The 16358-nt window shown below is 41.9% G+C and overlaps 1 protein-coding gene across 6 annotated transcripts in view; it reads left to right on the top strand.

Annotated features, from left to right (window-relative positions):
• DISC1 (DISC1 scaffold protein) overlaps positions 1 to 16358 on the top strand; it is a 370404-nt gene that overhangs the window by 161494 nt on the left and 192552 nt on the right. For 3 of the 6 annotated variants that reach the window (XM_082718905.1, XM_082718903.1, XM_082718902.1), the window contains exon 9: positions 5754 to 5942. The exons of 1 other annotated variant lie outside the window; for it this stretch is intronic. In XM_082718905.1, the coding sequence (XP_082575031.1) occupies positions 5754 to 5942 (189 nt within the window). Of the gene's footprint in view, positions 1 to 5753; positions 5943 to 6238; positions 7277 to 16358 lie in introns of those variants that run through there. 2 more of the 6 variants (XM_082718906.1, XM_082718907.1) reach the window with 2 other exon arrangements.

Below are 16358 nucleotides of genomic sequence, written 5' to 3' on the forward strand. Positions count from 1 at the left end.
CCTCACTTGGGAACACCTCTCTTGCTTGAAAATATGGTCCAGCAGAAAGGCTGGGGCTCCCTGAGCCAGGCAGGGAAAGGACATTAGAAGGCATCACATTGTGCCCGTGGCTGCCCTGTCTAGAGGCAGTCACACCTCTGAGCTGGTCTTCCCCAAACCATCCTGGGCACAGGGCGGTATGTCCCTTGAAATTCTTTTTTTTTTTTAGGGACATCTTTTTATTGTGATGAAATACATAGACACATTAAATTTACCCTTGTAGCCATTTCTAAGTGTACAGCTCAGTGGTGTCAAGTACATCCACATTTCCATACAACCATCACCGCCATCCACCTCCAGAACCTTTCTCCTCTTCCCAAACCCTGAATCCATCAAACTTGAAGTACTTGGTAGCCCTCCATGGGGGCTCCGTCCATAGCAGCCCCGACTTGGTTATTGTACAAGAAAGGAACCATGGATCCAGGAAATGTTTTAGTTGTGTTGCTATTTATAGCTCAAAGCTTGAGGAGGTCCAGTCCGCTCTCCTTCTCTGCACTTGGCTTTTCCAAAATGGGTCAAGCCCATCGCCTTGGCATCTTGGACCCCCCCCCGTTTGGATCCACCTTCTTCGTGGGCCTCATGCACACCTCGGCCACATGCCTGCCTCCCGCTGAAGACAAGCCCTTTGTTCTCTAATCAGGTTTCCGTTTCTTCTTTTGGAAACCTTACATTCTTTCCTCATGAAACCTGCCTCTGTCTCCCCTTCTGGAAAAGTCTTCCTTCTCTGAGGTCTCCTAGAGTGAATTTGCCCATTTCTTAGAACATGTCTTCTCTTCTTTATTTGATGGTGGCTTCCTGGAGAGCAGGGTAGTGACTAGTTCTCCCCTGTATCTGCCCACTTGAGTGATAGACAATAAACAGGATCTCAAAAGATACTTATCCAGGCATGGAATTGGGAATTGTGCATTTCAGTGACAGAAACATTATGTGCTAGGTCTCCAGAATGCCTTTAATGTGGGAAAACATTTTGTCATATTTCTCCCACTTACACCGGGTTGAAATCTCCCTTTTAAATAATAATAATGAAGAAGTAAATAGCATAGTTTAGAACCTAAGAAGGATTCAGGAGTTCTGTTTGAGGTGGAAACCTGCCTTTCATTTTATTGCTATGTAACCCCCCAAGATGTTTTTTTCTCTAGCTTTCAGTTTTCTCCACTATAAAGCAGAAATAACAACATGTATTTCAGTGAACATAAAAGGCGCCATTATTGTATACACTGCAAAGAAAGAAAAATCGCTGTCAATTAAACAATGATATAATTCTTTCTGTGGCTGAGAATTTTTATTTTACACTTACTGAAGTAGTTCTTTTAGATGTGTTTGGGCCTTTGAAAAATCTTTGAAAGGAGACTTAATCACTCAAGGGTTTCCTAAAATGTCTTCGTATTTGGAGTCTGAGTGTTCTGAAACACGATATGACTCACAGTAGTCAGAACTCACGTTTTTTCATCCATTATCACCCTCCGGATCGGCGAAACCGTTGGTGACGCAACTCCCCTCCCCCCGCCTCCGAGAATGAACTACTGTTTTCTATAGTTTCTGCCAAGCTGCAACACCGTTCTTCAAGTCTTAACTGATGGTACTTTCCTGATCTTACAAAACCATCACGACAGGGGGTTTTCAGACAAGGGCCACGTCCCAGTCATCCTGAAAAAATTTTTTTTAATTAATTAATTATTTTTCAGAAAAACAGTATTCATTATTTTTTCACCACACTCAGTGCTCCATGCAATCTGTGCCCTCTATAATACCCACCACCTGGTACCCCGACCTCCCACCCACCCGCCACTTCAAACCCCTCAGATTGTTTTTCAGAGTCCATAGTCTCTCATGATTCATCTCCCCTTCCATTTTACCCCAACTCCCTTCTCCTCTCTAACACCCCTTGTCCTCCGTGCTATTTGTTATGCTCCAGAAATAAGTGAAACCGTATGATAGTTGACTCTCTGCTTGACTTATTTCACTCAGCATGATCTCTTCCAGTCCAGTCCATGTTGCTACAAAAGTTGGGTATTCATCCTTTCTGATGGAGGAATAATACTCCATAGTGTACTTTGAAACGCCAGGGGCTTGCTGACGGTCCACCAAGCCACCAAGAATGACAGTCACATAGTAACAGCTTCATCCTGACTACCTCCCGGCTGATGGCAATTGCAAGACACATCTCCATCTCAGAGAGGTTAACACGGGGGATAAAAGGTGCATTTCAGAATAGTTAACATAGGGCATAGCTTCCTCCTAGGATGCTGGTAAGGTAGAGGAGAAAGGTTTCATAGCTGCTATCGTGGAAACATCATGGAGCCCCCTGATAACAATAACTATTATTTATGGAGCACTCACTACTGTGATAAGCTTATTCATTTATGGTGTAACTTTCATATTAAAATTTCCCCTAATATATTTTCCCTTTTTAATTGAGGTATGATTTCTATTCAATGAAACACGCAGATCTTAAGTGCCCAATAGTATGAATTTTGACACCTTTGGTCTGCGACCCTATCAAGATATTTTCATTCCTCCAGAAACATCACCCTGGTGCCCCTTCCCAGTCATCACCCCCAATCCCCAGCCAGCCTCTGTTCTGATCTCTTTCACCACGGATCAGTTTTGCCTGTGCTAGAACTTAGTATCAGTGGATTCACGTGGTATGCATTCTTCTACATCTTTTTTCTTTCTTTGAGCTACCCCCATGTCACTGTGTATGTGCAGAGCTGGTGCCCTTTTGCGGCAGAATAGTCTTCCATTGTGTACATGGGCCTGTGTTTCTGCTTTTCTCCCCTTGGTGGACATTAGATTTCATTTGGGCTATCACGAGTAAAGCCACTATGAACATTTGAGTACAACTATTTTTTGGTTACATATTTTCATTTCTTCCCGGACAAATACCTGGAAATAGAATTTTTGGGTCCAAGGACAGGTGTGTATTTAACTTGAGGAGAAACAGAGAGAAGTGCCATTGATACTCCCGTTGTGTACGAGAGCTTCGTAGCTCTGCGTCCTTGCCAGCCCGACAGCTGTAGTCTGCTCATTTGAGCCATTGGAAGGGTTTTGTCATGGAATCTCTATGGCTTTAATTTGTATTTTTCTAGCAGCTAATAACCACCAACCAGTTTTCATATGATCACCAGCCATTTGTATATCTTACACTGTAAAATTCCTGTTAAACCAGTTGCCCATTTTTCAACGGGGTCATTGGGGTTTTAATTATTGGGTTATAGGATTTGACTCCTTTGTCAGATTTATGTACAAATATTTTCTCCCAGTCTGTGGCTTGCCTTTTCATTTCCTTAGTGGTATTTTTTTGATGAATAGAGGTTTTTAATGGTGACGAAGTCCACTTATCTATTTTTTGTTGTTGTTAGTGTTTTCTGGGTTCTAACAAAAGTTTTGCTTATTCCAAAGTTAGAAAAGACTTCTATGCTTTCTTCTACAAGCTTTATAGTTCTTGCTACCACATATAATTCTGTGACCCATCTCTAATTAAACTTTGTGTAGGGTTTGAAGTATGGATCAAAGCTAAAATTTCCCCATTTCTGTAGGTAGTTGTTCCATTACCATTTGTTGAAAATATAGTTGAAGCATGAACAATGTGGGGGTCAGGGGTACCAGCCCCCAACACTGTCAAAAATCTGAGGGTCAAAAATTTGACTCTCCCTCAATGGAGCTGCTAGTAACCTACTGTTGACCAGAAGCCTTACCAATAACACAGAGGGTTGATTAATGCATATTTTGTGTATTGCATATTTCACCTACTGCATTTTTACAATAAAGCAAGGTAGAGAAAATAAAATATTAGGAAAATCGGGGCACCTGGGTGGCTCAGTGGGTTAAGCCTCTGCCTTTGGCTCAGGTCATGATCCCAGGGTCCTGGGATCTAGCCCTGCATCGGGCTCTCTGCTCAGCAGGGAGCCTGCTTCCTCCTCACTCTCTGCCTGCCTCTCTGCCTACTTGTGATCTCTGTCAAATAAATAAATAAAATCTTTAAAAAAAGAGAGAATATTAAGAAAATCATAATGAAGAGAAAATATATTTACAGTACTGTACTGCATTTATTTTAAAAAAGTACACATACACATGGACACGCATCGTTCAAACCTGTGGTGGTCAGTGGTCAGTTGTTCTCTCTTTTCCTCATCGACTTGCTTTGGCACTTTGGTTGAAAATCAGTTGACTGTGTGAGTGTGGTCCACTCCTGGACTGTCTGTTCTACTCCATTGATCTGTTTATCTATTTGTCTAATGCCAGTGTCATTCTATCTTGATCTATACCTTCTGCATTAGTTTGAAATCAAGTAAGATATGTTCTCTTCATTCTACCTTACAAGGTTTTTGTTTTTGTTTTTGTTTTGGCTGATCTAGACCTTGTGCATTTTCTTTTATATTTTAGAATAAGCTTGTTGGTTTCTCCAAAAGACCGTTATGAGATGTTGATTGGAATTGATTTGAATGAATAGATGAATTTGAGGAAGATAGAAATATTTAAAATATTCAGTTTTCCAATATATGTATATATAGTATTCTGTCTTTCTGATTACTGAAATCTTTTTAAATTTCTCTCAGAAGTTTTTTTTTTTTAAGATTTTATTTATTTATTTGACAGAGAGAAATCACAAGTAGATGGAGAGGCAGGCAGAGAAAGAGAGAGAGAAGCAGGCTCCCTGCTGAGCAGAGAGCCTGATGCGGGACTCGATCCCAGGACCCCCAAGATCATGACCTGAGCTGAAGGCAGTGGCCCAACCCACTGAGCCACCCAGGCGCCCCTCTCCCAGAAGTTTTTAAAATGGTTTTGTGTGTGGAGGTCTTGCACATGTTTCTTTAAATTTATCCTTAAGTATTTTGAGCTTAAAATATCTTGTAATAGTATTTTAAAAAAACATCTTCTACTTATTTGCTGTTGATATTTAAAAATACAATTGCTTTTTGTATATTGCCCTTGTATCCTACAACCTTGCTAGACACAACACATGACGTATTTTGCTTAGTGCTTTATGGAATATCGTATTTATTCTTGAAGCCACCTGTGATGCAGGTGTTTGTACAACCGTATTTTATAAGAAGTTTGCCCTGTTAATTTCTTTGCTCAAGGTCATGCAGGTTGAGTAATAGGAGGGCTAGGATTTGAATTTCGGTCTAGCCTGACTACAGTGGCTAGTCCCTTTCCATTCTGCTGTAATATTTCACCTCCTTGACATTGGGATATTTGAATGGGGTCATACCATGTGTTTCCCTGGATTTCACTTGGATGTTTTTGTGTCATTGTGCTTCACAAGGACATGAACTGAGTAATGGAAGCTTTGAAACAGACCTAACAGAAATAAGGTGATAGGGGCGCCTGGGTGGCTCAGTGGGTTAAGCCGCTGCCTTCAGCTCAGGTCATGATCTCAGGGTCCTGGGATTGAGCCCCACATCGGGCTCTCTGCTCAGCAGGGAGCCTGCTTCCCCCTTTCTCTCTCTCTGCCTGCCTCTCTGCTTCCTTGTGATTTGTCGGTCAAATAAATAAATAAAATCTTTAAAAAAAAATAAGGTGATAAAGAGACACTGCGGAACAGTCAGTGTTTTTTTCCCACGGAAGGCTATCCCTGCAGTTGGATGCCTTTGCAAAGCTCAGCCCTCTTTCTCCATACTGCCGGTGCACACTCGCTGCTGCTAAATCTTCCATGTGTGGGGATGCTGTCAAACTTGTTTTCCCTCCTTCTCTCTTGCAATGTGCTACAGGAAACCATTTCTCTACAGCCAAGGAGCTCACCGAGGAGATTAGATCATTAACATCAGAAAGGGAAGCGCTGGAGGGACTCCTGGACAAGCTTCGGGCACTGAGTTCCAGGAATGTCCAAAAGCTGGGTGGTGTGAAGGAAGATTACAGCAGGCTGAGAAGACAGCTGGACGAGGGGGAGACCGCCTACGGTAAGCGGTCACAACCGTGGCCCGGTGAAATATTCACGCTGTCGATGGTCCTGTGTGGCCCGGCGGGATGTTCTGGGCCCCGTGTGAGATCACTGTGAAGGGCATCCTGGGGCATGGGACACTCTTCCTGGAGGATTTTGTTTTTTGGCAAGAACCTTGGTAAATGGGGTAGAATTACCTGTCGGCTTTTGTTTCGCTATCCACGTGCGATGTCTTTGCTGTCTTTTGGCTCCTCCTCTACCCTCCATGTGCTAATAGCCTTGCGATCACTTAGAGCAATCTTTCCTTTGGCACAGGGCTTGAGAATCTTCTCTGTTCGACAGTTATGTTCCTTTAGTTCCTTGGCTCCGTCTTCTGGCTTGCACAATCACAGACGAGAGCCGGCTGACTCAGAAAGCGGAATGAAGACCATGAAGTGGCTCTTCTGTGTGCGAGCTTTTCCTGAGAGCTTCTTTCTCCAGGAAGAGCGACACGAGAGCGGCCAATGCTGCCTTGACCGAAGTCTCTGGCTGTCGGAGCGCTTCTTACTCTGGCGTTCTTTTCTGTTCCCATTGTGGCTGGGGTCACCTTGAGGATTGCTCCCTGAGGGACAAGTCTTAGTTCAGTCTGAACTGATAAAGTGAAAACTTATTTCTTTAAAAACAAAAAGTGTAAAGAATTTACAGTGATTCAGTTTCTAATCTGAAGAAAGCAATCCTGAGAAATAAATGCAGACTTAAAATATGTTAGATGCTAGAACCCGTTTTTTTAAAAACTGGTAAAATGAGAAGAATATCCAGCTCATAGGCTGATTGAGTGATACAGAGTAAATGGGGTAACTTACACATATTTTTAAGGTGTGTGTGCACGTGTGTGTGTCTGCCTTCTTGCATTTCTTCTAGAAGTAAAGCTGCTAGAGGCTAGAGGTCATACGTAGAATATCATGGTCCGTAATAAATGCTGTTTACTAGGAAAATGAAAGACCGATCTACTAATAAATAATTATATTTACAAAGCATTCTTATTTAAAAAGAAATAAGAAAAGAATGGGTTGTTAGGTAGCCACAGTTGAAATATGGCTATTCGAAAATACTCCACAGATTGGAGTAAATGAAGATTAGTATTCAAAACCAAATAAAGAAATATGAAATTAGTTAGCAGAAATTAGGTGTCTTTTCACTATGAATAAATTTTGTTTGAAAGGCTTACTCAATTGTAAAAAGAGGTTTCAGTTATTTGAATCACAGATGGGATGTTCGGTTGTTTAGAACGGTTCAAAATGTTACAAGTGGTTGTGTCTCCTTCGCAATGGGCAGGCCTAACCTGGCTAGACAACCGAGGGCTTCTTATCTTTCTTTCCCCCCTTCTGTAGGTCAAGGCTTCTTTTTTGCCAAATATGTAGAGACTCTACATTTGAGTCTGACTATGTAACTAGGGTATTGAGGGATAACAACACTTTTTCCTAAGATGGGGTGCTGTGCTTTATGAAGTCACGATAGCAAAAATCATTGGATATTTTAAATGAATTTTAGCTATAGACTTTTTAAAATGTATAAACAATAAACACTATGAAATTTCTCTTGTTTTCATTATATAACTTTTGGCTCAATATGGGGGAATCCATAGTATCTAAGAATAAAGAAGATGTCAACCAATTTGGACAAATTTAGTCCAGCAAATTTAGTCCAGCTTCAGTTGAGCTCTTGAAAGCCATAAATATCTCTTAAAAAGAAAAAAAAAAGAGCTATGTAGTATTTTTTGAATCTCATCCTTGTCACTTTACTAAGTATTTCCAAAATGATGAATAAAACATAAACAAATGGGATGAGAGATTGTTACCACCAGTGATTGTAAGCTGCAGATGGCTCGTTACTGTGGCAAGTGCGTTCTTTTTGTCTTAGACTTGGATTTTGCTGGATCAGCTACGCTTTTCCCTGTGCTTTAAGCTGACGGTAATTCTTAACCAATCTGAGGTGACTTGGCCTCAGGTCAACCAAGTTAATAATCTTGGGTTGATGAGAGTAATGGGAGATAAATAAATATGTACATAAATAAATAAATAACGAATTCCTTAGTAGGTTAAAGCTTTTTATCTTTTGGAATGCAGTAAAACTAGGCCAAAGTCCATAGTCTGCCATTTGTTGGCTTTTGAGAGTTAAAGATTTAGAGGGAGCTCTAAATGTAGAGCTTTAAATGTAGACCAAATACAAAGTAGTAGTATGTCCACACATGTATGTGCCATGAGCTGACTCTTCTTGTTCTTAGATAAAATGTTTTAAAATAAAACTGTTTAAGAAATAAGCAGTATGTAGAATTCTTTAAAAATAACCAGATTTTGTTAGTGTATAAGAAAGCAACTGTTTTTTTGTGCATTGATTTTTTTATCCTGCCACATTACTGAATTACTGTATGAGTTCTAGTAGTTTGGGGTAGGAGTCTTTGGGTTTTCCGTATAAAGTATCATGTCATCTGCAAAGAGAGAGAGTTTGACTTCTTCTTTGCCAATTGAATACCTTTTATATCTCTTTGTTGTCTGATTTCTGTTGCTAGGACTTCTAATACTATGTTGAACAAGAGTGGGGAGAGTGGGTATCCTTGTCTTGTTCCTGATCTCAAAGGGAAGGCTGTCAGCTTTTCTCATTGAGGATGATATTCACTGTGGTTTTTCATAGATGGATTTTATGAAACTGAGGAATATTCCCTCTATCCCTACACTTTGAAGAGTTTTAATCAGAAACGGATGCTGTATCTTGTCAGATGCTTTTTCTGCATCAATTGAGAGGACCATGTGGTTCTTCTCTCTTCTCTTATTGATTTGTTCTATCACACTGATTGATTTGCAAATGTTGAACCACCCTTGCATCCCAGGGATGAATCCAGCCTGGTCATGGTGGATAATCTTTTAAATGTGCTGTTGGATGCTGTTTGCTAGGATCTTGTTGAGAATCTTACCATCCATAGTCATCGGGGGTTTTGGTCTGAAATTCTCCTTTTTGGTGGGGTCTTTGCCTGGTTTGGGGATCAGGGTAATGCTGGCTTCATAAAAAGAGTCTGGAAGCTTTCCTTCTGCTTCAATTTTTTGAAACAGCTTCAGGAGAATAGGTATTACTTCTTCTTTGAAAGTTTGGTAGAATTCCCCAGGGAATGTGTCAGGTCCTGGGCTCTTGGTTTTTGGGAGGTTTTTGATCACTGCTTCAATCTTGTCACTAGATATCAGTCTATTCAGGTTGTCAATTTCTCCCTGATCCAGTTTTGGAAGTTGATAGGTTTCCAGGAATGCATCCATTTTGTCTATGGTGCATAAACAATGAATTCTGGAACACTGAAAAGAAAAAAAATAAATAAAAATTATTAACCCTCCCCCCCGATTTTGGTTTTCAGCAATAGTTGCAGATTGTGGCACATGGGAAGAAGGTAATTTGGGAATGGACAGGCAACTCCATGATGGACAGCGACCCACCCCCTTCTCCTGTGTTCATCTGTGTCCTTCGACAGGTGACATTTGGTCAAAGACGGCGGACCCAGCCACACATATGTCCAAGTGCATCCAGGGTTCTGGTTCCATAGTGGAAGGAGAGATTTGTAGTTTTGGGAAGCAATTAGCAGTATCTCTTATACAGAGAACTCTTACCAATGGGAGGTGCTTTGTTGATCATTTACAGCATTATTACCTCTTCTGTGGCTGGCTCAGTTGAGATCAAGGAACAGCACTGGCCTTATGTTTTGTTTGTTTTGTCACAGTGTCCAGCATGGTGTCTTTGAAAATAGCAAATATAACATCTGGGACCAGTTGTTAAAAACGAAAAATTCCTTTATTTCCATATTGTTCCTCTACTCCTCTACTTTGAATTACAGACCCAGACCTTGGACCTTCTTTTTCTTCTTTTTTAATTCTTCAAATTCATTTTCTAATTTCGTGAGACCAGAGGTAAGTTTGATTGTCTTTTGTGGAAGATGCTTGAGTCGTCTGGGTGGGATATTCATATTGGGGTGTCAGCAGACAGAACAAAATGATGAAAAAGTCCCAAAATGTGCCAGAGTAATCAAGGGCAAAGGAAGACAGAAATCATCACTGAATCCATTGACTTTGTCACAGTGACACACAGCCTCTGTGAAGAGGCAAGAAGGGGGTGTGTTTCAACCTGTATCAGCTCTCTGTAAGACTTCAGGAGGACACGTTGGAATTGAGCAACTTTAAGCACAGTGAAAGAGAATGAAAAGCTTTCAACCCCTGAATTATGGAGATTAACTATAAACCTTTAATTATTGTGGATTTCAGTTTTTTTAAGGGAGGCTGGGATTAAAAAAACACCAACAACCAGTAACTTTTTTAGTTTGCTCTATCTGTTTTTCAGCAAAAAGACAACCCTGAGAAATATATAACTTCTTCCATCTCTTGTGTATACGTTGGTAATCTGTATTGTACTTCATTAATATTGTTGATTTCGCACTATAACTCAGATATAAAGGAAGCAGACGTCAAGGGGAGAGATTTAATCACAGAATAATCAGGGCTAGAATTTTAAATAGGACATCATTAGCATGTTAATGAAGTTTCCCACTTTATGCCAGCTGCCTGAATAGAAAAGATACTGCAGATGTAGCTCAAAAATCTGGCAGGGTCTGTGGCCCACTGAGCTGTCAGGAATTCGTGTAGAGGCTCCGTAATGTACGTAAAGGGATTCTCTGTGCGGCTTTCCAATGGCAGGATTTCATTTTTACTGGGAGTGATGGCTGCCTGTGTTCAGCTTGAACTCATTTGCCTTTTAGTGAGTAAGAACAGGGCAGACAAGGAGCAGTTTTTAAGTGTAATAAAGTTGGAGGGGGTCCATTTTTCAGTTATGGTTTGGGGCTAGTTCGGTACTTCCCCATTATCCACAGTTCGCTTTCTGCAGTCTCGGTTGCCTACCATCGACCCCCATCGGGAGGATGGTGCCCAATGAATCCTGTAAAGGTCGCTAGCAGCCTGATGCCGCGTCACAGCGCCTATGTCACTCACCTCACTTCTTGTACCCTCTCACACCATCACAAGAGGGGTGAGTATAGTACAGGGTATTTTGAAAGACGGAGCAAGACCAGCTTCACGAGAGCTTTCTCGCAGTGTAATTCTTGTATTTTATCACTGGTGATTGTTGTTCATCCCTTCTTGTGCCTAATTTGAAAGTTAAACTTTGTCATAGGTTTATATGTATAATAAAGAACACAGAATACATAGGGCTCAGTACTCTGTGGTTTCAGGCATCTATGAGGGTTTGGAAACATCCTCTGTGCATAAGAGAAAACTGCTATACCTGCCTTTTGCTTTAGATTACAAAGGTTATAGGCCCATGCTGATGCCATCCTGACCTGACCTTTGGGTTACCCCCTAACTTTTGAGCTTGAAAGAGCTGATGAAAGGAAGTAGGACATTCTCTAGTGAGACATGCATTCCTTTAACTCTGAAAGTCCACAGGTGACACTTCTTTCAGAAGTCACCTCCCCCACTATGAAAAGACCTTCAGTTTAGAGATCCTGTGCTTTGCACGATCTGCATGTTTAGGCAACAATTCCTGTTCCACGTCTATCAGATGTTTTAGAGGAAACTTTCAAGAAAAATTAGAACAGAAGAGTAGAATTCGCATGCCGTGTGTGTGTGTGTGTGTGTGTGTGTGTGTGTGTGTATGGGGAGGAAATGGAGATGTAAACAGCACAATTAACAAACAAAAATAGAATTTGGAAGTTGAGATGGAAGAAAAGTCAATGACAAGTGTTGATTATTCTAGCTGAGAACATGTGATAATGAGCTTCCCAGGAACCAGAGCGAAAAGGACAACTGAAGCATCATCCATCTTCCTCAAAAGCAGCTAAAAGCACAAAGTTTTCAGGAATGTGGAGTGGTATTAAATTCTTAAAGGCATTTTTTTTTTTTTTTTGAGAGAGAGAGAGAGAGAGAGCATGTGTGAATGGGGGAGGGGATGGTCAGAGGGGGAGGGAGAGAAAAAGAATCTCAAGTCCCAGGCTTGATCTCACAACCCTGAAATCATGACCTGAGCAGAAATTGAGAGTCGGATGCTTATCTGAGCCACCCAGGTGCTCCTGGAAGGCTTTTTTTTTGAGAGCATACTGGGAAGTCCTCATGGACAGATTCATAACAGATGCGCAAACGCTCTCCATGATTCCCTGTCTGGAAAAGGGGGTGCCTTCCAAGCAGGGGCTCATGGGGAGACTGAAATGTATACATATCTTAGATGTGTGGGTGTGTACGTATTTTTCCACAAAAATTCTGACTCAGTATTTTGGCAAAAAGGATTTGGAAAGGAGCCATTCTAAAATCTCCCCAATTTTTGAGAAACACATGAAATGATAATAATACCATGGGGATGAATTAGTAAGGGCTTGGGCTAATTATGTGTAAGTATGGAAACTTCCAGTAATCTGATATGATTCAAACATGAGAATAGGGATGTGGAATATTCACTGAAGGTCCCTTCTTCCCTCTGAGCTTTGAGGAAGGTCTGTGTCGTAGGAGACTTTGCTCTCTTGAGACCAGAACAGTGATCGAGGCTCTTGACGACTGAGGACCGTGCTGTTTGTCCTGGAACTAGAGGGGTGTTGCGGGTTCTGTATGTGGCAGAACTTAGATTGTTACATGAAGAATATGCTATTTGCATCTGCTTTTCTTAAATTAGAAATCTTTGTTTAATTTTGAGAACATAGACAATACGAACTAGGGAAGAAGAACTCCTTTAAAAAAAAAATGCCATAATCTTTCTCTCTCAGGTTTTTCCATGGACTGAACTTCTACATTTCTATTTATCACTGATGAATCTTACTGATAAAATTATTATTACTATTATTATCAGTTAAATATATATTTGCATATTAAATTTCTCTCCTTTTTTTTTTCTTTTCTGGTTATATCCTTGCCTCTGTCAGTGTGGTTATTTCTCTGCCACCCGTTTTGCCTGCAAATTTCTGCACTTGACATTGACAGTGAACTTCCTCTCTCTCTTATCAAAAAATTGGGATATCCTTTGGGAGGCTGCTTCCCAGCAGTGTAAAAAGCCTGTGCTCAGACATAGGAGGCCTTAGTTTCCTCTCCCTTTGGTTGCTTGTTCGTACTCTGTGCCGCTCCTGACATGGAGAGGCGTCACCACGTGAGGCTTGAGGAATGACTGACCTTGACCAAGGCACTGTATCTTCCGTGCTCTTCAGTCGCTTCGCGTACAACACAGCACCATCCTGTACTCATGCGTCATTTCTCGGAGCATTTATTGAGCACTTACAGTACGCCAGCCTCTGTGGGAGGCCTTTGTGGTCCAGAGTAAATCAGACAGTCCCTGAGGCTCCCTTTACTAGTCCCTCTGCTCTCGCGTTCCCACAGTTGCCCCCAGACTTAGTCCATTCCTTTGCTCTCTGCCATTTCCGGTGAACTCGAGAAGTCCTTCCTTGTTACTTTCTTTTCCGCCTGTCTCCTCGTTTGCTTTCTATACTCCCTTCCCAACACTTCAGTCCCACGACCCCTAGCTGGGAAGGCAGTGATGATTTCAATTGTATTTCCTACCCAGCCGCTGTACCCAGTTTTTTTGTGCTGATTGGTTTGGAGTGGGGAATAAGATTTGGTGTGATGGGACGTGCGTGTGACTCTGACGTTTTTGTGGATCATTCTTGGAAACAGCGTCCTTCCTAGTCTTTCTTGATTTCATCGGGATTCTGAGCTTTCAATGACATTGGTTCACCCTTGCCTGTGGATGGACACACACACACACACACACACACTCACGCTCCCATGCCCCTTCCTGAAGATTAAGCTAAGGACAGTGGTTAGTGGGAAGGCCACGATCCCTGAGGAGCGTCTGTTGGCTGTGGTTGGGTGAGGGCTGATCTGTTGCGAGAGGCCCTACCGTGGACGGCAGAGTGCGTCACGTCTGGGTCATTGTCTTTTGTGAGACTCTTCCTCCTGCCCCCGATTTTAAATGTCCCCGGGTGGGAGCAGTGGCCCCCTCATTTAACTGAATGACTTCAGCCTTATGTTAGGACTTGAAAACGTATCGTTCTTATTATGACTATTAGAGCTCGGTACTCGTAGGACTCAATGCGAAGGTGTTCATGTAGGCGTTCCTGTGACTTCATACAGATCCTTAGAGGCTTAACAATGAGTCCTCGTAAGCCTCCCCCGCTGCTCTTTCACTGTAGACGTCCAGCATGTACTTACCGCACCCCTTGCTGCACGCACAGATTAACTCTGGGTGCTGCGGGTCTACCACGTTCTCGCAGAGGAGGGAGTGATCCCCTGTATGTTGTCACGTTCTCTTCAGTAACAGACGTGGATTCCTTTTCTTTTTGTTCTCAAGCCCTTCCTCTGCGCCAGGCCCTGAGCTGAGTCATGATGCCTATATAGCTGCCTAATCCTCCGGACAGCGTGTGGCCAGCTCCAGCCCCGTCTCCGTTTTATAGATGATGAGGCTGAGGCTGTGTCCAGGGGCACATGGCGGGGTGGGGGGGTAGGAGCCCGGATTTGATTCCTTCTTGTCTGCAGTTGCACGATTCTTGTGAACTTGACTTGTAGCATGAACTTCTCTATGCATCCCTTGGCCTCACCACCCCGCCTAAATCCTGCCCTCCTGGTCACGATCATGAAAACAAAGCCTCCTGGAAATCATCTCTTGAGGATGTTGCATACCCTGAAAAGATAGGTGATTTGCTGTTGGGTGTTTTTTTTTTTTTTTCCACTTTTGAAATTTCTAAGTATGCTTTCTGTATTTCCTACCTGAAACAGTGACCTGCTCTCTGCAACATCCTGATACCAGATAGATCATTTCACTCGGTAGGAGGCCCTAGAGGTTATCACTGTTATGATGACAACATATTTTGTATTAAAGCTGAAATCCTTTGTCATGGAAGGGGCCTTGCATTCTACAAAAATAGGGGAAAAAATTGAACTATCACACTTCAGTTGGGTACACATTGGTCAACTCCAAACCACGTTTTGATATGTTTTGAAAGAACCATTGATCGTTCCGCTTCCTGTTCTAAAATGCTTAAATGTCAGTGTTTTCCTCTGTGTTCTTGTAAGTACAGGCCTTCATAAGTAGGTTGACATACTCTCCAGGGTTTCTGGCTACCATAAGCCCTGTTTGCTAGGAATTTACTGCTATGCCAGCCTGTTGATCCCAAGGAATCCACCTTACAGAATGTGATGGTTTTCTTTCTAAGCTTCTTTGAGTGAGTTTTTGCACTTGAAATAAAATGTTTAACCTATTCTGTAATTCAGGGTTTTCAGGAACTAGGACTGTTTTTTTTTTTTTTTTCCTTCAGCTGAGTCCAATTTTGCGAGGTTTTCCGGAATTCAGTTTTATTGGTGCTGTGACATGTTTTATGCTGTCACAATTTTTCCCAGTGATTAAATTTGTATGAAATCTCTTCTTTTCCTCCTCGACATTGCCATGAGTCATGCCTCCTGCCATTTTTCCCCAGCTACTTCCTCTTCTTTGAAGCTGCCATATGTTTAGCAACCCAAGAGGGAATACTTTTTTTGAGAGACCATTATTTGTTGTTAATTTGATTTTTCGGGTTTTCGTAGCTCTTGTAAAAGAGAGGAGGTGTGCTCATCAGTGTTTCCCTGATTGCTCTGTTGTCCTGCTGTTGACTGCCTGGGGCCCACCATACGTTTGTATTTGGGGATAGACATCCTGTCTCATCTGCTTTCCCTCAGATTTTTAGACAATCGGGGAGGGCTGGATCACCACGGACAACCCTAAGCTAATGCGCTGGTTTAATATTTATAGCATGGCAGAAACCATCAAGAGTTGCTTAAAGATCTACTGACTTGACAGCATCAAAAATTTATAAACCAGATATGCTTGTATTTTTCATGCCCCCCATAGTTGCAGAATGTAATTGTGTTTCTGTCCTGACATTATACTTTCCAAAGTCTTCATAACTCATTAACAACTGGTTGCAAACTTTGCTTTGAGATTTAATTATAACCAACCTTTTTATGTTCTCCTTTTTTTTTTTTTAAAGATTTTATTTATTTATGTGACAGACAGAGATCACAAGTAGGCAGAGAGGCAGGCAGAGAGAGAGGAGGAAGCAGGTTCCCCGCTGAGCAGAGAGCCCGACTCAGGGCTCCATCCCAGGATCCTGGGATCATGACCTGAGCCGAAGGCAGAGGCTTTAACCCAGGTGCCCCTTTAATTCTTCTTTTATTTATCCAAATGATGTTTAACTTTTGGCTATTTTAGTCTAATTTGAAGATCTCCCTTTTTGTATGTGTCACTGTGGCTGGCTTACACTTCGTGTATCTCCAAATGCTGTATCCCCCTTCCCTAACTAAGAACCTAAAGTAAATAGACTGTGATTTCAGGGGGTCCTTAGTGAGAGGAAACCTGGTCTTGCTCAGCAAGGGAACTGCAGTCTTGAGCTTTTCTTTAACTCTGTATGTGACCCAGCGTT

This window comes from Mustela nivalis (assembly GCF_964662115.1).
Source record: "Mustela nivalis genome assembly, chromosome: 2".
NCBI classification, from domain to species: domain Eukaryota; kingdom Metazoa; phylum Chordata; class Mammalia; order Carnivora; family Mustelidae; genus Mustela; species Mustela nivalis.